We start from the raw sequence: 21,932 nt of genomic DNA on the forward strand, positions 1-21,932 counted from the left end.
AAGCTCCAATGATGACAAGGTGAATAAATTTGTTGATTTGACAAGCAAAGGTGGAACTGAAGGAGACAAGATGGATGATGTAGAGAAAACAAAGAGTGAAACAGGTAAACATGAATCTTACAAATAGAACATAACAGTAATAAGTTTGTAAAATGGTTCATAGCAATAACAAACATTGGACATTATGCACGGTACGCAGAAGATACAGTAGTGTGCGAGGTTTGAAAACATTAAGGTGCGGGAATTAGAAAGTGTACTCACTTGAGGTATGGAGAAAGGTTATTTTCAAACCAAGGCTTGTCGGAGAAGCTGTATTAGCTGGTTAAAAGGAGAACGCATTGTTTATTCACAAGAAATAGACATGTGGTATGCTATCAGGAAGCGGTGGCATTTTTGCAATTAAGTGGAAAGTTGGGGTCAATGAGTGTTCTTGCAATAGTTACCGTACAAATAACGCAACAGAAACTATTATATAAAGAGATAAAAAAAATACTTAACATACATATTAGTGCTCTTTTGTGATAAGATTCAAGCACACATAAAAATAGAGTTTGGAACAACTTCTAATTGTTTCAAATTTTGTGATTTCATCATAAATGAGAAAGGAATGGATGAACAGAGAACAAACTATATTCTAAATTAAAATGTCATACCAAATTTTTGGTATTTGTATGGAAATCAATCAAAAGATAAATTAACACAAGAAAAACATAATCAACCAATACAAATAACCAAATATGGCAATTGAACCATGATCAAAAATTCGTCTGTGAAGATCTAAACAACAGACTGTCATTAATTCATCTTTTGTAGTTCAATACAATTTTTTTCAGCGGTTCAAAAGAGACTTGACTAAACAATCTAAAGCTCTATAAAAACTTCCATCTTTTTGGGCACTATTTAGTGCTGATTTACTATACTCCTTGGCTCTTGCTGTTCGTGTTTGTTTCTCATCACACCACCAACTGAGCCAAATTCGTCAGAATTAGGAATTTTTTCTTCCCCTCACACACTCTAGTTCCCAGCTTAAGCTCATCCAACAAATCAGCATTGGCAAACTGATAAGCCCCCAGTGGCCAAGTCAGCATGAGCAATCCTGCTACAATGGACTCGAACATGGAGTTCCACCTTCAATGAGTTAAGAACGCTCCCACGGCTCTGTGTCTCAGTATCAATACCTGCGGGGACCAGCCCTTCACAATAAATCCCCTCCCAGCAACACGATCTTGGAAGCCAGATGGAATTATGCCGTAATCTCCTGTCATGTGTCCTTAGTCGGGTCTTTGTATGACCAAAGAAAATGGACTCCACTATTCTCTAATGCCAATGCCAGCATCTGCATTTGCTTAGTTGTCAACATAGCTTCACTTCCAAACCAAACGTACAAAATCGTCTCATCTTCAAATTGATCAAGCCACGATCTGATTTCATTGGCTCTAATTTTCAACACCAGCAGGGAGAGTAGAGTTGGCTGGAAAAGGCAAAACGAGGGGATGAATAGATGCAGGGTGTTCAGTGACAAGTGGTGTGAGTAATGGAGGTTCTTAGGGGTCACAAGAATTGAGATATTTAAGTTCCGAAGAGCGAGTTGGTGAGTGAGGTCTAAGAGAGGTAACAAATGACCTGTGCAGGATTGGGAAGACCAGGGTATGTGCTCCTGGTTCTGAGACTGCCATTTTGTTGTTGTGCAGAAGAAAAAAACTGGAGGACACATGGAGAAACTTCTCTTGCCATTTATGGAAACTCCAAGCCTGATTAAAAATAAATTTGTAGCAAAAACTTAAAACGCGGTTGCAAAAAAAAAGCATTTACCCATATCCCAAACCTCCAGAAGAGTCAGGTTCAACAAGTTAAGACATGTCTAATAATAAATATGAATCAAGTGTACTAATTTCATTCTCTACAGTAAGTTGCTTGATGCCCTTTCTTGAGAACAACATAATCCGCTTACCCATGTTATCTGATAATCACAAGATAATCTTTAAAAAAGAGGAGAAGAAGAACCTTTTAATTTTTGAAGACTCTAAAAACCTATTGAAGCACTGATTTCAATGTTCGTTACATATGAAGTTAAAAGGTTGTTTAAAGAGGCAATTAGAATGCTCCAAACTACTTGCCATAAAAAAAAAAGGACAAACCTTACCAAAATTGTGAAAGATTCATTTTTAGCCAAAGCCCAGTTCTCCTTTGGTGCAAATAAGAATCAGTCAGGATCCAGCTTCAGAACAAGTTGATCATAATCTTTATACATATATAAATTAAACTGATTAACCCAAGGTCCAAAATCATTAATATCTAAAGGGCGTTGTAAGTGTTTGATCTGCTCTCTGGAAAATTCCACTATCTCTTCTAACATTTTACATATTTAGCAAAAGCGGCTAAATTACAAAGAACATGCAAAAGCTTTGATCAATGTTATTCTTCTAGTGCATCAAGCCAAGGTCCAACCCAAGGTCCATAATCAACAGCATGAAAGGGGTATTTTAAGTGTTTGATTTGAGCTCTTGGTGAAGCTCTAGAAAATTCCAACATCTCTTCTAATATTTCAAATGCATCATCTTTTCCCATCTCCCAATCATAGTGAATGAACATTGTTTTCAGCAACGGGGAGCTGGCAAGTAGAAACTTGACTAGCTCCAACTCACCTTCGAGACCTCTGAAATTACTGAATGTGACAATTTCAAGATGATCTACAGTACATTCCTCGGAAGCGTCTTCCCAACGACTGTTAAGATTCTCCTCTTCGGCCTCATCGCTTCCCTATTACAAGAGAATATATTCTAGAATTGTCAAAAATAAGCTACAGCGATACAGAATGAGTGTAAGTGCATATGGCTCACCGAAATATGTAGTTTGCACAAGTTGGGAGCACTCCGTATCAAACAGCGCAAACAAGAGACCTCGGACAAACAATTTAAATCTATATCACAGATACATAGAGTCTTAAGGTAAGGTAGTGGTTTGGTAAACCTCTTTGGAGAACCTCCTGCAGCCAAGTACTTCAAAACAAGTTGCAAACAGTGAACAAAATAATTGGACATTGATGAGCAATCTATAGTTACAGTAGATGGCGTAATGGAAATTCGAATATTACCGTTATAGAACACTTTGCTATACAGATCTTCTCAATTTTATGTAGACTACTAAAAACCTTAACCATATTAGATTTTTCATTGTGCATTTCTGGCCAAGATGACAACCTGCAAGAAAATTCAGTAAGGTTTTCCAACCCAGATAAGGAAAATTCCGAAGTCATTTCCCAATACATCTGATGGAGGCATTTGAGATTAGGAGCACGGAAGTTACTAGGTAAGAGTCCTTTACAATATATCAAGCTCAACTTCTCAAGCACGGGGCAACTGAAGATGCTTTCTTCAGAAGCCGATACTTTAATTAACTCGATAATTCTCAGATAAGTCAATCCTCCAACTGCAGATTTATAGGGAAACCAAACATTGCGAAGCCTCAAATGACTCAGATTTAAAGTAGAGAAATTATGCACTCTATGTACTTGATAATATTGATCTAGAGTAAATTGCCTGATACCCATTCTTGAAAACACTGGAATCCACTGATCAATATAATCATGAACTACTTCAAAATCGCAACAATATAGAGGAATTGTGAGGGAAAATTTGAGAATGGGACCATTGTGGCGTAGGAGAACCATATTTATCACACTAACAAGTTTGAGAGCCGTTAGTACCCGATTATGATCCATCCACATATTCCTTACACATTCATCAAAAACTAGATCTGGAACCGTAGTCCAGCAATGCCTCCAAACTCTCGACAAGACGCTGGTTCTCACTGCATCTCGTATAGGAAGACAACAAAGGATAGTTTCTAGTATGTTCCGGGGGAGAACACTTATTCTATCTTTCTTAATACGACCCGTCTTTCTTGCTTTTCTTGTACTAGACTCAGCCATTCTCTTCTGCAACAACAAAACGTGGTATAAGATAAAGTACATGGGGAACAATATGACTACCTGGGCCTTAAAAATTCACCAAATTATAATCCAATTAGGCTCTGTTTGACCTAATTTCATTTTGGGTTCCTAATTTAAGTTTTAATACCATCAAGTTCATACACAAATTAGCTTGACAGAACATATAATCCATATTAGCAAATATTAAATTGTGGTGAAACAAGTCCATGGTCAAGAATGTAATATACAAAGCTCTGAGCCACTTAATTATAATTATACCCAAAAACAAACTGAGATTCAGTTCAAGTACAAATGATATACAAAGCCTAACATTTATACTTATACACAATATAGATACATATAAGCGCACACAGACTCCAAAGGAAACATACCTTGCTAATTTGTCCATTTGAATTTTTCATTTTTATCCATGTGAGTTAGGTTACTGTATTTCTTTGCCCTGGGCTCCCTCCTCGCCCAATTGCTAGAGAGTAGGGCTGCTCATGGGTTGTCCAACCCGTTCAAACCAACCCAACCCAACCTTAAACTAGGCCGACTAACCCGACCCATTCTAAACCGTGGGTTAATTGGGTTGATTTTTGGTTGAGCCGTTTATAATGGGTTGGGTTGAAATATGACTTTTAAAAACCCTATACCAACCCAACCCGGTCAAAATATATCTTTAACACTCTCATGCTCCCTCCGTTTCTTTATTCTTTTCTCGTTTGATATGTCGGGACTGTTCATAACATGAGACTAATTACTAATTTACGTCTAATCTATAAGACTAAATATAGTCGTGAGTGATCTTGTTGGATTCGTATTCACGAGTACTTTAATACAATGAAGTTTTTATATTTAATACTAATACAAAATTAATGATATTAAGGATCAAAAGTGTGTATTGGCAAACGTGCTAGAGAGAAACAGGAAAAGTAATAAGAGACGGAGGGAGTAGAATATTTTTGGTTGCTTACGGAACTATATTTACTTATTTGATGATAGAATGTGCAGTGAGTGTAGTGCAGTGTGCAGAAACAATTAGAAATAAAGCTTTATAGTTCAAATCAAACGACTCACATTGCTAGTTCTTATGATTATATATCATGGCGGAAACATGATTTCTAATAGTTATTAGTGTATTAAGATTCAGCTGTCCACCTTAGTATGAAGAGAATATCTGCACTCTAAAAGCACCTGATATTTTGTATTGGTGCAGTGTCCTATGTTATTGCTAATTGTATACAACAAAATGGTGCAAAACATATTTTGGATTATGCTTATCTTGCAAATTTTTCAACCCGATCAACCCTACCCTAACCAACCCAACCCGTCATACAATTAGTAGGGTTGGGTTTCTAATTCTTTTTATGATTAATGGGTTAAATTTTTCTAACCCATACTAAATGGGTTGGGTCGCTTGAATGGCCGAAACCGGCCCAACCCAGCCCATGTGCAGCCCTACTAGAGAGGTTGTGCTATTTTTGGCTCCCCAGCGCATTACAAAGAGTCCTTTTTATATTTGTTGATATGTATGCCAGTTTTATTCGGAGAGCATGGATGTCTAATAATTCATAGTCCAAGAAATTTATTTATTTAAAAGGAATAGAATATTATTCGCTTTTTTTTCCAGTGAAGTGTAAAGGTTCTAATTTAGAAATTTTTTTAAATAGATTCAACTCTCTATCTTGGTCACCCCTTTAACAGTTGTCAACAAACAGTGTCATAAAAAAATGGAAATCGGACTTAATCGGTGAAGTCACGGAAGAAGGATTAATTGGAATGATTCGGGATTAATCGGAAAAAATAAAACTAAAAGGGAGGGTTGAGGCCTGAGGGATCGAATGAGGTTAGTTATGTAAAAGCATGTGTACAATCATTTAAGCCGACATCTCCATTTGCTTACTTGTCAACACAGCTTCACTTCCAAAAACCCATACACAAGTCATAACCGTCTCATCTTCAAATTGATCAGGCCACGATCTCATTGTATTGGCTATAATTTTTAACACCAGCAGGAAGGGTAGAGTTGGCTGGAAAAGCAAAACGAGGGGATGAATAGATGCAGGGTGTTTGGTGACAATGGTGCGAGATAATGCAGGTTCCTAGGAGTTACAAGAATTGTGATGTTTAAGTTCCGAAGAGCGAGTTGGTGAGTGAGGTCTGGGAGAGGTAACAAGTGACCCTGAGAATATCAAGCTCAGCTTCTCAAGCACAGGGCAATTGAAGATGATTTATTCAGAAGCATAAACCTCTACTAACTCAAAAATCCATTGACAAGACACTACTCCAATTGCAGGTATACAGAGTAACCAAAGATATATTAAGCCAATCTAAGTAGAGAAATTAGGTTCTGTAAAATCAGCAAAAGAGCCATGAAGAGTAAATTGCTTAATACCCTTCTTTGAAAATTACCAAATCCAATGATCAAATTTTGACACAAACAATCCTACACGTAATAAGCAACCTCTAGGAAGGGCACAAGAGATGCAAAATAAAATTTCAAAGCGGAGCACTGATCATATGTTAAGGTCCTAGATATTGTTCGGCCAAAAAGGAGAGAAGAACGCAAAAGCGAAGGGGCTTTCTCCTTGATATACATAAAACAGAAAAATGTTGGCTAAATTATAAAGATGTACTTTTAAGTTTTAGCAAAAGCTTTGCTAAATGGTTTTGCGTTCGTCCCATTCCTCCACTGGTGCAAAGAAGAATCAGCCCTATACATAATATTCAGCCCAAGGTCCATAATCAAAAGCATTAAAAGGGTCCTTTAAGTGTTTTAAGCACCGGGGACTCGGGGAGTGAGCAAGTAGAAATTTCACAAATTCCAACTCAGCTTTGTGACCTTTAAAATTACTGAATGTGACAATTTCAAGATGATCAACGGTACATTCCTCATAATCTTCATCCCAACAATCATTAAAATCCTCTTTTTCACCCACAACCATTGCCTGTTACAAGATAAAATATTCTAGAATTGTAAAACAGAAGCTATAGCGATACACAATGAATTGAAGTGCATTTACTCACCAAGATATTTAGTTTGCACAGGTTGGGAGCACTCCGTATCAAACAAAGCAAACAAGAGGCATCAGACAAACGACTAAAACACATATAAGAGATACTTAGAGTCTTTAGGTAAGCCAGTGGGTAAGGAAGTCTATTTGGAGACCCTCCTGCAGCCAAGTACTTTGAAACAAGTTGCAAACGACGGGCACAAAACAATTAGACATTAATAAGCAAAATCAAGTTACAGTAGATGGTGTACAGAGAATTCGAACATTACCTTAATAAAATGGTATGCTATGTAGACCTTCTCAATTTTACATAAATTAGTGAAAACCTTAACCACATTAGGTATTTCTGTTTGCATTTCTGGTTCAGATGACAACCAGTAAGAAAATTCTGTAAGGTTTTTGAATCCAACTAAGGAATCTTCTGAAGTCATTTCAAGACATCTCTGATGTAGGCATTTGAGATTAGCAGCAATAAAGTTGATAGGTAAGATTCCTTCACAATGTAACAACGTCAACTTCTGTAGCACAGGGCAATCCATGATGCTTTGTTCAGCAGTAGAGACTCCAACTAACTCGATAATTGTTAAATAAGTCAATCCTCCAGATGCAGGTGGATAGGGTAACCAAACATTTGCAAGCCTCAAGTGAGTCAGATCCAAAGAAGAGAAATTATGTGCTATGAATTGTCCGAGAACATAGCCATCTAGAGTAAGTTGCTGGATGCCCTTCTTTAAGAATAACGGAATCCACTATAATCATGGATTATCTGATCATCGCAAACTCTAGGAACACTGAGGAAAAATTTGAGAATGGGACCATTGTGGAGTAGGAGAACTCTATTTATGACACTAAAAAATTTAACAGCGTTTACTTCCCGACCATGACATTTACTGCAATTATACGACACTGAACAAAAGATGTCATCATCGAACGCTAGATTTGGAATCGTAGTCCAGCAATGCCTCCAATTTCTAGATAGGACGCTGGTTCTCACTGCGTCTCGTATAGGCATGCAACACAGAATAATTTCCAGAATGTTCTGAGGCAGCGCGCTAATTCTATCTTCCTTAATACGACCAAAATTTCTCTTACGGGATCCAGCCATTATATACTGCAATAAGAAATCCGGGTTCACGGTACACAGTTAGAAAATCTAATTCTTGAAAAGCCATTTTTTGTCTGACCTGATTTGTTTTACTGTTTCTATTGTAACTTTTACCAACACAATCAGAGTAGCTATGGTGTAGTATATTGATACGACATATAGTTAAGCTCTTATGCATAATCAGAATTATAAAAAAATAATCAGCATTTGAATATAATTATACCCAAAAACAAACTGAGTTACAGTTCAATACACACAAAGCCACAGGTATACTACATCCAGAGATATACATACATGACATATATACACACAAAACCAGAGATATACATACATGATACACTGAAAGAAGATGTACCTTCCTTACATGATATACGGTATGAATTACATGATTTTATTGAATATTAAAATAAAAAATTGTCAAATAAATGCTAGCCCTTGGATTAAAATACAATGGATAGTAGATGTCGTGTACTCCAATACTCCAACCAATTAGTGTACTCCATATAACTTTCTTCTATATATTCACCTTATTCTACAGATTACAAGTTAAAATATCCTCTAGAGTATCCTCTAGATCGTCTTTCTTGTCTTTCTTGTACTAGACTCAGCCATTCTCTTCTGCAATAACAAAACCTGGTATAAGATAAAGTACATGGGGAACAATGTGACTATCTGGGCCTTAAAAATTCCCCAAATTATAATCCAATTAGCTCTGTTTGACCTAATTTCACTTTGGTCCTAATTTAAGTTTTAATACCAGCAAGTTCATACACAAATTATCTTCACGGAACATATAATCCATATTCGAGAAAATATAATGTGGTGAAACAAGTCTATGGTCAAAAATGAAATATACAAAGCTATGAGCCACTTAATTATAGTTATACCCAAAAACAAACTGAGATTAGTTCAATTACAAATGATATACAAAGCCTAACATATACACACAATATACATACATATAAGAACATAGACTCCAAAGGAAACATACCTTGCTAATTTGTAGGAAGAAGAGGAAATATGTGTAGGCTAACGGGACTTTTTACTAATTTGTCCATTTGAGTTTTTCATTTTTATCCATGTGATTGTGAGCTAGGTTACTGTATTTCTTTGGCCTGGGCTCCCTGCCTCCCTCCTCGCCCAATTGCTAAAGAGGTTGTGCTATTTTTGGCTCCCCAACAGACCACCAGAGTCCATTTTTATATTTGTTGATATATTTATCCCACTTTTATCCAGGGAAGAGATGTCTAACCATTCATAATTCAAGAAATTTATTTATTTATAAGGAATAGAATATTATTCACATTTTTTTCATTGAAGTGGAAAGGTTCTAATTTAGAATTCTTTTATTAGATTGAATCTTTCTAAAAGTCGTCAGTCGGTGATTAATTACGATGAGTAATCGATTAATTCATGTTTCGTAACTCAACGAACTAATTAAATCTCCGATTAATTCTTGTTCTGTGACGGCACCGATTAAGTTCAATTTCCGTTTTTTACAACACTGGATTGAACTCTGTATTTTAGTCTCCCCTTTTCAGCACTTGTGAAAAGAAATAAAACTAAAAGGGAGGGTGGAGGGATTGAAAGTGGTTAGTTATTTAAAAGCATGTGTAGAATAATTCAAGCCAACATCTCCATTTGCTTAGTTGTCAACACAGCTTCACTTCCAAAACACAAATACATAACCGTCTCATCTTCAAATTGATCAGGCCACCATCTCATTGCATTGGCTACAATTTTCAACACCAGCAGGAAGGGTAGAGTTGGCTGGAAAAGGCAAAACGAGGGATGAATAGATGCAGGGTGTTTAGTGACAAAGAGGGTGTGAAATAATGCAGGTTCTTAGGAGTTGCAAGAATTGTGATGTTTAAGTTCCAAAGAGCAAGTTGGTGAGTGAGGTCTGGGAGAGGTAACAAGTGACCCTGTGTGCACTGTGCAGGGTAGGGGAAGACCAGGATATGTGCTCCTGCTTCTGAGACTGCCATTTTGTTGCGCAGAAGAAGAAAACTAGACCAGCTCCAACTCAGCCAAGAGACCGCTGAAATTTTAAGCTCATCTATTGTACAATCTTCAGAACTTCTCACCCATTAATTCTTAATATTTACTTCAATGCATCATACTTCGGCCTGGGGAACCACCTAACTGAAGAAAATTTTCTGTGCTTGTCAAACACCAACAATCCTCAAATAAGCAAATCCTCCAAATTCAGTGTAGAGGGAAACGAACGTTGGAGCAGTAATTTCATCAACACTAGAAATCCTACAATAAGTCGCTTCATGCCCTTTTTGAGATAAACACAATCCACTTACCTCTGCAGTTTACATGTGCTTGGCCGTTGCATACGACTCCATCACATAGTTAACAAAAAATATTGTAACATCCAAAGTTAGCACAAAACTTACAAAAATGTCGAAGTCACACCTCTCGATGCAATGCTATACTACTTCCACTAGAATCGGTCAGAAACCAATTTCAAAACAAGTTAATCATCATCCTCAGACTTATGAAATTTAGCGACCGTAGGTCCCATGCCATTAACGTCTAAAGGATTTTCTAAGTATCTGATCTACGCTCTTGGTGAAGCTCTAGAAATTTCCAACATCTCTTCCAACATTCTACTTACAATTTTGTTTTTCATGATCCAATGATGGTGGATGAACATGGTTTCTATCAACGGGGAGTTGACGAGTAGAAACTTGACTAGCTCCAACTCAGCTTTGAGGCAACGGAAATGCCTGAACATTATTCAATGGTTCTGTCTGCAGTTTTTGTTCAGTACCTGATCTAAAATTAAATTCAGTAAAGTTTCAGAAGTTGATAGGTAAGAATCCTTGGCAGAATATCAAGCTCAACTTCTCAAGCACAGGGCGATTGAAGATGATTTATTCAGAAGCATAAACCTCTACTAACTCAAAAATCCATTGACAAGAACATTACTCCAATTGCAGGTATATAGAGTAACCAAAGATATATTAAGCCAATCTAAGTAGAGAAATTAGGTTCTGTAAAATCAGCAGCCATGAAGAGTAAATTGCTTAATACCCTTCTTTATAAATTACCAAAGCCAATGATCAAATTTTGACACAAACAACCCTACAAGTAATAAGCAACCTTTAGGAAGGGCACAAGAGATGCAAAATAAAATTTTAAAGCAGAGCACTGATCATATATTAAGGTCCTAGATATAGTTCGGCCAAAAAGGAGAGAAGAACACAAAAGCAAAGGGGCTGTCTCCTTGATATACATAAAACAGAAAAATGTTGGCTAAATTATAAAGATGTACTTTTAAGTTTTAGCAAAAGCTTTGCTAAATAGTTGTGTCCTCTGGTGCAAAGAAGAATCAGCCATATACATAATCTTCAGTAACCCAAGGTCCATAATCAACAGCATCAAAGGGGTCCTTCAAGTGTTTGATTTCGGCTCTTGATGAAGCTCTAGAAAATTTCAATATCTCTTCCAGAATTTTAACTGCTACATCATTTTCCATTTTCTGATCACGGTTAATGTACATTGTTTTTAGCACCGGGGAGTGAGCAAGTAGAAATTTGACAAATTCCAACTCAGCTTTGTGACCTACAAAATTACTGAATGTGACAATTTCAAGATGATCCACACTACAATCCTCATAATCTTCATCCCAACAATCTTTAAAATCCCCTTCTTCGCCCAGATCCGTTAGACTTGCCTGTTACAAGATAAAATATTCTAGAATTGTCAAACAGAAGCTATAGCGATACAGAATGAATTGGAGTGCATATGCTCACCAAGATATTTAGTTTGCACAGGTTGGGAGCACTCCGTATCAAACAAAGCAAACAAGAGACCTCGGACAAACGATTTAAACAGATATAAGAGATACTTAGAGTCTTTAGGTAAGCCAGTGGGTAAGAAAGTCTATTTGGAGACCCTCCTGCAGCCAAGTACTTTGAAACAAGTTGCAAACAACGGGCACAAAAGAATTAGACATTAATAAGCAATATCAAGTTACAGTAGATGGCGTACAGAGAATTCGAACATTACCGTAATAAAATGGTTTGCTATGTAGACCTTCTCAATTTTATATAAATTACCGAAAACCTTAACCACATTAGGTATTTCTGTTTGCATTTCTGGTTCAGATGACAACCAGTAAGAAAATTCTGTAAGGTTTTTGAATCCAACTAGGGAATCTTCTGAAGTCATTTTATGACATCTCTGATGTAGGCATTTGAGATTAGGAGCAATAAAGTTCATAGGTAAGATTCCTACACAATGTAACAACGTCAACTTCTGTAGCACAGGACAATCCATGATGCTTTGTTCAGCAGTAGAGACTCCAACTAACTCGATAATCCTTAGATAAGTCAATCCTCCAGATGCAGGTGGATAGGGTAACCTAACATATGCAAGCCTCAAGTGAGTCAGATCTAAAGAAGAGAAATTATGTGCTGTGAATTGTCCGGGAACATAGCCATCTAGAGTAAGTTGCTGGGTGCCCTTCTTTAAGAATAACGGAATCCACTGATCAACATAATCATGGATTATCTGATCATCACAAAAACTAGGAAGACTGAGGGAAAATTTGAGAATGGGACCATTGTGGAGTAGGAGAACTCTATTTATGACACTAACAAATTTACCAGCATTTAGTTCCCGAGCATGACATTTACTCCGACTCAACGACGCTGAACAAATGATGTCACCATCAAACTCTAGATTTGGAATCATAGTCCAGCAATGCCTCCAATTTCTAGATAGGACGCTGGTTCTCACTGCATCTCGTATAGGCAGACAACACAGAATAGTTTCCAGAATGTTATGAGGCAGCACGCTAATTCTATCTTCCTTAACACGACCAATATTTCTCTTACGGGATCCAGCCATTATCTACTGCAATAAGAAATCCGGGTTCACGGTACACAGTTAGAAAATCTAATTCTTGAAAAGCCATTTTCTGTCTGACCTAATTCCTTTTACTGTTACTGGTAGGCAAGGCAGCAACAATCAAGCTAAGCAAGAGCCAAGACAAGTACTAATTTATAAATAAAATTCACGGATAAAAAAGAAAGCAATCTCCTAAAACATATGAGCAAGATTAAAAACACAATTCGATTTACATATACAAAGATGAACAAATAATACAAAATTACAAGTTCAAATAAATTAGGGACAAGTTTTATACCACGTTAGGTGTTTCCGAAACGAAGAGAACTGGTCGTGCAGTAGAGTTCACCGTTCTTGTGCTTGTGTAGTTGTGCTTAGTGGCGGAACCAGGAATTATATTCAGGGGGGCTCAAATTTAGAAGCAAGTGAGATTGTGAAGAACCGATTGAAATTTGAATAAAACATTGATACCACATTCATTAAAGAGAGACGACCATCTCTCTAGGTTGCACGTATTTATTGATTATAAGGTCTGAAAGAGAACGTTGTCCGAGTGCATTAACATAAATACAGCAACCAATTCTAAGTGACATGGCCGCCGGAAAGGAGAGCGCATCTGAGCATATTGTTGCGGGTTCGCGGCTGAATGAATTTATCGCAGTGAGAAGCTGAGTTAGAGTAGTGTTGTTTCTCGACGGTGAAGTAAGACCAAGTTTATGATGAGAATGTGTGCGTATGACTTATGAGATCTGTTTGAATGTATTTGTTAATCAGACTATCTGTTTGAATGTATTTGTTAATCACACTCTCTTTAGACTAAGAACAAGTTCAAAGCAGATATAAAAAAAGAGTATGTATAACTATTGTAATAATATACATAATATAACAAGGATAGATATGCTTTATAAATAAAGCTTCACTAGGATATTGTTGGATCAACATTTTTCATCAAATACTCTAAATTTTGACTTAGGACATGTTATAAGACATTTCTTGAACTCGATCTAAGTGCCCTAAATTATATTGACATGAATAATTCAGCGGGGGCTGGGAAAAAAATTTACACTGTTTTTTCGAGGTTAGGGGGCTCTAGCATCCCCTAGCCCCCCTCTGGTTCCGCCACTGGTTGTGCTTGAAGCCTTGCGCGGTGAAATCGGGTAGTGTCAAGTGTGTATACAAGATTACAAGCCCAATTCATACAAGCCCAGCATATATATTTTTCTAAAAATTTATAAATGTTTATAATTTGTTATATAGATTATAAAAATTTATATTTAATAATTCATTTTAATAATAGCTTCGGTTCGGTTTTGGAATATAACCCGAACTGAACCAATTAAAACAGTTTGTAGGATTGTAAAGATAAAGTTGTAAAATTTAATTAGGGCTAGAAGTTATCGTTGGTGGGTTTGTAGGGATTGTTGAGATAAAGCTGTGAAATTTGATTAGGATTAGAAATTACGTGTCTATAAATACAGTATTTTTATAGAATTCAATATTAGTCGTAATTTGATGGATAAACCAGTGTTCCGCACGAAATCACAGCGTCAATATTCAGAGCCCCAGAGGTCCCCTGATGTTGGCTTGAGGAAAAGAGCACGCTTGGATGAAGAAGAAAACAAGCTACAGCATGAGAAAGAAGTGCAACAAGTCATAAAAAAGCAGTACATGGGTTTTGAGAAGAAGCCAAAGAAAAGGGTTATCAAGGCAAGAAGATTTTGTTTCGACTGGGACAAATCTGATGATACTTCTACTGATCATAATGAAAATCCCCAGGTGGCTCGCCTCCTTTTCGGTCGCGGCTCATGGGCTGGGATAGACATTCAGGAGCAGAAGAAGAAGAACAAGGACCAGTACCTTCACTGGTCCAAAAAGGCTTTGCATGAGATGACTCCGAGAGACTGGCGAATATTTAAAGAAGATTTTAATATTTCTTACAAGGGTTCTCGAGTACCTCACCCTGTCAGAAACTGGAACGAGAGTAATCTGAGTTGGGAATTGTTGAAGGTTGTGGAGAGAGCTGGGTACAAAACGCCTACCCCCATTCAAATGGCTTCCATTCCCCTTGGATTACAGCAACGTGATGTTATTGGCATCGCGGAAACAGGGTCTGGGAAGACCGCGGCTTTTCTTCTTCCTTTGTTGAATTACATAATTACTAAGTTACCTCCAATGAGTGGGGACAATAGGGAGGAGGGTCCTTATGCGGTTGTCATGGCGCCAACTCGAGAGCTTGCTCAGCAGATTGAACATGAAACTGTCAAGTTTGCGCGCTATTTAGGCATTAAAGTTGTTTCTATTGTTGGTGGAAAATCGATTGATGAACAAGCTTTGAAGATTAGGCAAGGCTGTGAGGTCATCATTGCGACTCCAGGGCGTCTCATTGACTGCTTAGAGAGGCAATATGTTGTTCTTAATCAGTGTAACTATGTTGTTCTTGATGAAGCTGATCGGATGATTGACATGGGCTTTGAGCCCCAAATTGTACGAGTCCTGGATGCAATGCCGTCAACCAATTTCAAACCAGGGAATGAGGATGAGGAGCTTGATGAGAAGAAGATTTACCGGACAACTTATATGTTTAGTGCTACAATGCCACCTGCTGTTGAACGTCTGGCCAGGAAGTACTTGAGGAATCCTGTAGTCGTTAGCACTAGTACTGCAGGAAAAGCGACTCACCTTATTTCTCAACATGTCATGTTGGTAAAGGATTCGCAGAAAATGGTCAAGTTGCAGGAATTGTTGGATCAACTCGGTGATCAGACTGTTATTGTGTTTGTCAACACGAGGAAGGCTGCTGATTTTATTTCTGATCATAAGGCCAACTACCGCCTAACAACTTTGCACGGTGGCAAGTCAAAGGATCAGAGGGATTTTGTTTTAGAAGACTTCAGGAACAAAAGATACAATATCTTAGTGGCCACTGATGTAGCAGGACGAGGTATTGATATACCTGATTTGGCTCATGTAATTAATTATGATATGGCTCCTGATATTGAAACATACACCCATCGTATTGGACGGACAGGACGTGCAGGGAAGAAAGGTATAGCCACAACATTGCTGACAATACAAGACAGTCATGTCTTTTATGACCTCAAGCAGATGCTTATCCAGAGTAAGAGTCCTGTACCACCGGAATTATCAAGACACGAGGCGTCAAAATGTAAGCCTGGTTCTCTTCCCGACAGACCACCTAGATGCAATAACATGTAATCCATCTTTTATGCTTTTACTGTGTTCAAATTGGAACTGCAATTTTTCAAATTTCAATAGGATTTTAGTACTTTGATATCATAATCAATGCCTTTCATTTTGATGGCTTAATATCTCTTGTACCCTATTATGTAGTCTATAGACAATTGTTCACATCCTATGTACTCTAATTTACATCTATATCTAAGCTGTTTCCAATCTCTAGTGGCATAACTGATACCAAGGCAGGCTGGCTCATCAAACAGATGAACCGACTTATGGTCAGTACACTTCAGGCCTTACATGAGGTTTTACTAATTCTTTGCCTCTCTATTCTTTCAGCTTCATTTGTTCTTTCTTCATCTAAAAGAGAGAACATAGCATTCAGGAAAGGCACAATATATACGAATGTAAAAGATTAAAGTGTGCATTGATAAAATATTAAGGACCCTGCTATAGTTTGGAATAAAAAAGGAGGGACACAAAACCACAGGAGCTTGATCTTAGTCATCTTACCACATAAAATGTAGAAATGGTAGCTAAATCGTTTAAGATGCATTTTAAGAAAGAATGCTAACATAGAGTTGTTTGATGTCCTTTTCCTACCCCTACATTGATGCGAAGAAGCATATGCCAGAAGCTGTGACTGCAGAAAGGTTAATCTCCTAAATCGAGCAGAAGAGTTATAAAAAATCTTAAAAGTGAGACACAAATAGATCCATATTTTGTGAGAACTGTGAGACTAGAAACCAAACCAAATCCATCTTCCTAAATGCGATTTCATATGGATCCACATTCATAATTTTGGTTTGAATTGGTTTAATGGTTTTGCAACCATATTGCCACCTCTATTCAGGAGTGACGTGGACCTGGTGTCCAACTACTTGGCTCATAAAGATGTCCTTGTGCGTAGACTGCATCGTGGCTTACGTGAAGAGCATCCGAAAAAAGTTTCAAAAGTCATAAAATTCAGGTATTGGTTACTATAGTGGATCTGCTGTATCGTACGAATATCTCTTCAGACTTCATGTTAGTGAACTTTGACCTTCCAGTCAATTTCACGGAGTACAAGCGCCTAGTAATTATGGCTAAAAGCGTCACAACATTTATCAATGAAAGCTCATCTGGTGCTACGTTGATAAAGTTGTATCAGGAGGGGGTGGAAATGCCAAAGTTCGTGATCGATATCGTTGAAAGATGCCGCTTGGGGAGGAAGAAATGAGAAGCTTGCTCTGTAACCAGATCTCTGTGAAAACTGTGATCTCTGTCAAAACTGTTTTTATAAATTGTCTACAGCATATGTTAAATGCAGGTTTGTGGCTTGCTTATTAGAATCCTTTCTGTTCAATTCAGTCTGGTAGTATAAATTTGATAAAAAAAATATCAAGATTCTAAAATATAGATGGTTTATTTTTTAAGCAATTAACACTTAAGTGTGACATGACCATCCTAGATTTTATTAATTTGGATAACTTATTTATTCATTACAAAAAAAAAAGACATCTAAATTGATGTACAAAATATTAACCCATTATAAAGCTCATGTCAAATTAAAACTCTTTTTAAATTTTTCTGAACACTGTTGAGTATTGTGAACAATTTTCATCTCCTGTTCATCTTTTGTGCACCTCTTCATACCTCTTGCCAGTACCACAGATTCTAATACTCTCTGTACAACAATCTCACTTATTTTCGGATTCCGATCTCAACTTGAACTTAGACTCAGTAATCTAAATTCAATTCCAGGAATACGATTTTTTTTGTTCTGCCAGTATAATTCCAATTCAGAATCCTAATTCTATTAGCGGTTATTATAATTTGCACTACGTTTCTCCTAATTTAATTCTAACTTAAACCTGACTCTTATATTAATTCAGGTTAACAATAGAATACTAATTAAATAACCAAAATTGTTGCCTGCTAAGATGGAGAAGAGTTGCAGAAAAGGTGAAGAAGATGAGAGAAACGATGATAATAATAATGATAATAATAATAGTAATACGAAGAAGAAAACTGCGTTGTCAAGTAATAATCCAGCAGAAGCGGCAGTAACATGGTCAGAGCTTCCATTGGATACACTTGGAGAAATTAAGAAGAGACTTTTTTGGGTGGATCATGTTCGTTTCAGTAGTGTTTGCAAGAGCTGGATGGCGGCTCAGCATAAAAAAAGAGCCGGTGATATATTTCCTTGGTTGGTGCTTTTTGATCACGACGATGGATGCAGGCTCTCATACTACATGTTAGAACCATCAGGCTCCGGTGTAGAACTAAATTTCTCCCACGATTTAGTTCTTAGTCAGACTTCTGCTGCGTCTCTTTTTCAAATTTCTTACCATATTACCTGTCATAGTAGATGGCTACTTATATCTACCGATGACAAACAATGTCTATACTCATACTTCTCATTATTCTCTCTTGCAACTCATAAAGTTATTCAACTCCCTCGGTTAAACTGGCTCGTAGCCCGGACAAGTTTAAGATTTTTGACAGCTGTTTCCACCAACCCGACTGATCCGGATTGTGTCTTTTTAGCCTTGCATATAAGTAAAGATAACTGTTGGCGTATTAGTACTTTTAAGCACGGTCATACACAATGGACTACTAGAGTATATCCACAGAATGAGGTTCGCGATGTAAAGGATGTGGTGTTCATTCACGGAGTTTTCTATTTTCTCTTCTCGGGTGGACGACTTGGATCTTATGAAGTTGCTGATATGAAATTAAAAGTTGATTATTATTCAAACAGGAATAATACTTTGCAGCATATTCGTAAATTCTTTAAACTTTTTGTATTGGATGAGGAGCTTGTTGTTGTATATTATCCTTATAGAACTGATCCTCAAGAATTATTCACTAGAAGGTTTGATTGGTCTCAGAAAGATTGGTGTCCTATATATAGTTTGGGAGAGAGATCTGTGTTTCTTAGCAAGCATTCTGCTTTTGTGGATGCAACAAATTCTTATGGAGTACCGCTCCACACCTGCGATATCCGCGGAGGTGGAGATAGGAACTACTCTGGATTTACAGCAGGAATATTTGTCGAACCTCCTGACGTTTTTGTGCAATAATAGGGTACCACCTACAATTGAAGTAGTTTGCAGAGACCCTGTACCAATTTTTCTAGAGTGATATACTGCATGTGTTATTTTTGGCTTTTCTTGTAATGGCAAAAATCGTAAACTTGGTTCTGCATATTCTGTAGGTTATGCATGTACCGATTGTTCCAGTATAGTGTATGAGCAGTATCATATTCTAATGTCTGTATCAGTTGTTCCGCTATAGTGTATTTGCAGTAATATATCCCTATTGTCTTCGGATGTACATATATTTCTAATGTGGTCAGACAACTCTATTTTTTCAGCTTCATTTGTTCTTTCTTCATCTAAAAGAGAAAACATAGCATTCAGGAAAGGCACGATATATACAAATGTAAAAGATTAAAGTGTGCATTGATAAAATATTAAGGACCCTGCTATAGTTTGGAATAAAAAAGGAGGGACACAAAACCACAGGAGCTTGACCTTAGTCATCTTACCACATAAAATGTAGAAATGATAGCTAAATCGTTTAAGATGCATTTTAAGAAAGAGTGCTAACATAGAGTTGTTTGATGTCCTTTCCTACCCCTACATTGATGCGAAGAAGCATGTGCCAGAAGCTGTGACTGCAGAAAGGTTAATCCCCTAAATCGAATTCCTGAACCCAGTCTCCAAAATAATCAATATGAACAGGGTCGTTCAAGTATTTGATTTGCGCTTTTGATGAAGCTGTAGAATAATTCCACATTTCTTTGGCCTTGGTTGTTTCTACATCCCTTTTTATGTCTGCACTACAATGGATGAACATTGTTTTGAGCAATGGAGAATGGGCAAGTAGAAACTTGACTAGCTCCAACTCTGCCTGGACACCGTTGAAATAACTGAATGTGACAACTTCAAGATGTTCTAGAGTACAATCTTCAGGATCTTCTACCCAATATTCTATGAGATTCTCTTTAACAGCATCATGCGTAGCCTAATAATAGAATATTAGGAAATTGTTAAGAAAACAGATATAGCACATACAGAATGAGTTGAAGTGCAAATGGCTAACCGAGATATGTAGTTTGCACAAGTTAGGAGCACTCCGAATCAAACAAAGCAAACAAGAAACCTCAGACGAAAGAGTGAAATCTATATCAGAGATATCTAGAGTCTTTAGGTAAGGCAGTGGTTTAGAAAGTCTATTTGGAGAACCACCTGCAGCCAAATACTTTAAAACAAGTTGCAACCAAAGAGAACAATTAGAGTTGATGTGTAAATTTTAAGTTACAGAACTATATGTAAAGAAATATCCATATATCTTTTACCTTAATAAAACACAACCCTGCAGAGAACGTCTCAATTTTATGTAAAGTACTGAAAGCCTTGACGACATTAGATGTGTTTGTCTCTGTTATTAGGTCTTCTGCCAACCTCAAACTCAAAGCACATTCAGCAACGTTTTCTAAACCATCTAAAGAATATCCTAAATCTAAATCCCTATGCAGTTGATGGAAGTATTTGAGCTTAGGAGCATTAAAGTTCTTATGCAAGATTCCTTCGCAGATTACCAAGGTCAACATCTCAAGCACAGGGCAATCTAAGATCCAGTCATCCAGATCATAAACATCAATCAGCTCAAGCTTCCTCAGATAAGTAAATCCTTTAAAAGCAGGCGTATATGGTAAACAAGCATTTGCAAGCCTCAAATGGCTCAGCTCTACAGAAGAAAAATGATGTAATGCCGTAAAATAGTCCTGCACATGGTCCTCTAGGGTAAGTCGCTTCATGCCCTTTCTTAACAGTAACGGTATCCACTGATCAACATAATCATGAATAACTCCAGCATCACACATCGGAAGAAAGTTAAGGGAAAAACTGAGAATCGGACCACTGTGGAGTAGGAGAAGTTTATTTATGATCCTGACATATTTATACGCCATCAGTTGTTTATCTTTATATTGGTCCAATTTATCCCACAACATGTAATGCGAGAAATCACAATCAAAGACTATATCCGGAATCGTAGTCCAGCAATGCCTCCATTTCTTCGACAAGACACTGGTTCTCACTGCATCTAGTATAGGCAGAAAACACAGAATGATTTCTATTACGTTCTGAGGCAAATCACTGATTATATCTTTGTTTGAACAAGCGACCTTCTTCGTACTAGATTCCTCCATTCTCTCTGAAACAAAAATTGTCATTTTACGCGTAAATTAGGGTTCAATTGCATTCTCTACTTTCACTCAACACATCACATTACTCAAATTTCTTATTAAAATTGTACGATACCAATGAAGAACATCCTCTTTAGCACAAAATATAACAGAATGGAATCAATGTGATGATACAAGGGCCTTAAAATCATAACAAATGAATATTCTAAGAGTAAATAATTTCGACAATGATAACAAGCACAAAGTATTTTCAAAATTTCTCCGATCCCAAAAATATTGATTTATTGAGGCTTAACCCTAAACTTAACTTCTTATGCCATTCGAAATGCATAAAATCGAACAAACAAATAAAAAATAGCATTTCACTGGGATCTCGAAATACATATTCAAAACAAACTCACAGTCACAGAGCCTAACAGATGCGTAAAAATTTAAGCGCACGAAAATGAAACATGATCGAAAACTTACAAATCTGTTGCAGTACTAAATATTCGACAAACCACCCGCCATTTGAAAATACAATGGGAGTGAAAGATGAAGAGTCGTGGCGTAACTATTTTACCTAGGTGTCGAAGGTTTTCTCTTTTTTTCCTTTTCTCGTTGGTTTTAGGGAAAAAA

At 37.1% G+C, this 21,932-nt stretch overlaps 5 protein-coding genes and 1 pseudogene across 6 annotated transcripts in view; 1 reads left to right on the forward strand and 5 right to left on the reverse strand.

Annotated features, from left to right (window-relative positions):
- Nucleotides 1-730: 730 nt before the first annotated feature.
- Nucleotides 731-1,752, reverse strand: LOC108217148 (UDP-glycosyltransferase 89B2-like; annotated as a pseudogene).
- A 478-nt stretch (nucleotides 1,753-2,230) lies between these two features.
- Nucleotides 2,231-5,450, reverse strand: LOC108219320 (F-box/FBD/LRR-repeat protein At1g13570). Its single transcript, XM_017392702.2, has 5 exons — nucleotides 5,396-5,450; nucleotides 4,324-4,415; nucleotides 3,095-3,937; nucleotides 2,841-2,999; nucleotides 2,231-2,760 (listed from the first exon to the last, which is right to left on the reverse strand). The coding sequence occupies exons 2-5, from the start codon at nucleotides 4,351-4,353 to the stop codon at nucleotides 2,416-2,418; spliced, it is 1,377 nt and encodes a 458-aa protein (XP_017248191.1). The 5' UTR covers nucleotides 4,354-4,415; nucleotides 5,396-5,450; the 3' UTR covers nucleotides 2,231-2,415.
- A 951-nt stretch (nucleotides 5,451-6,401) lies between these two features.
- On the reverse strand, nucleotides 6,402-9,273 carry LOC108219321 (F-box/FBD/LRR-repeat protein At1g13570-like). The gene is made up of 4 exons (XM_017392703.2): nucleotides 9,045-9,273; nucleotides 7,218-8,059; nucleotides 6,962-7,120; nucleotides 6,402-6,882 (listed from the first exon to the last, which is right to left on the reverse strand). Exons 2-4 carry the CDS (start codon nucleotides 7,485-7,487, stop codon nucleotides 6,649-6,651), a joined length of 663 nt encoding a protein of 220 aa, XP_017248192.1. The 5' UTR covers nucleotides 7,488-8,059; nucleotides 9,045-9,273; the 3' UTR covers nucleotides 6,402-6,648.
- Nucleotides 9,274-11,195: 1,922 nt separating this feature from the next.
- The window catches only part of LOC108217784 (F-box/FBD/LRR-repeat protein At1g13570), a 77,360-nt gene continuing 66,623 nt past the window's right edge, over nucleotides 11,196-21,932 (reverse strand). The window contains exons 1-4 of one of the 2 annotated variants that reach the window (XM_064092285.1): nucleotides 13,218-13,493; nucleotides 12,077-12,925; nucleotides 11,821-11,979; nucleotides 11,196-11,741 (exon numbers count right to left, since the gene is read on the reverse strand). In XM_064092285.1, coding sequence (XP_063948355.1) covers nucleotides 11,397-11,741; nucleotides 11,821-11,979; nucleotides 12,077-12,919 — 1,347 coding nt within the window. In that variant the 5' untranslated portion in view covers nucleotides 12,920-12,925; nucleotides 13,218-13,493 and the 3' untranslated portion in view covers nucleotides 11,196-11,396. Of the gene's footprint in view, nucleotides 11,742-11,820; nucleotides 11,980-12,076; nucleotides 12,926-13,217; nucleotides 13,494-21,932 lie in introns of those variants that run through there. The other variant, XM_064092286.1, reaches the window with a different exon arrangement.
- Nucleotides 14,282-16,135, forward strand: LOC135152034 (DEAD-box ATP-dependent RNA helicase 21-like). The gene has a single exon (XM_064091444.1). It carries the CDS (start codon nucleotides 14,432-14,434, stop codon nucleotides 16,133-16,135), a length of 1,704 nt encoding a protein of 567 aa, XP_063947514.1. The 5' UTR covers nucleotides 14,282-14,431.
- On the reverse strand, nucleotides 19,517-21,893 carry LOC108217149 (F-box/FBD/LRR-repeat protein At1g13570). Its single transcript, XM_017389994.2, has 4 exons — nucleotides 21,783-21,893; nucleotides 20,463-21,322; nucleotides 20,207-20,365; nucleotides 19,517-20,128 (listed from the first exon to the last, which is right to left on the reverse strand). The coding sequence occupies exons 2-4, from the start codon at nucleotides 21,315-21,317 to the stop codon at nucleotides 19,790-19,792; spliced, it is 1,353 nt and encodes a 450-aa protein (XP_017245483.2). The 5' UTR covers nucleotides 21,318-21,322; nucleotides 21,783-21,893; the 3' UTR covers nucleotides 19,517-19,789.

Source organism: Daucus carota, chromosome 4 (genome assembly GCF_001625215.2).
Source record: "Daucus carota subsp. sativus chromosome 4, DH1 v3.0, whole genome shotgun sequence".
Classification (NCBI taxonomy): Eukaryota; Viridiplantae; Streptophyta; class Magnoliopsida; order Apiales; family Apiaceae; genus Daucus; species Daucus carota.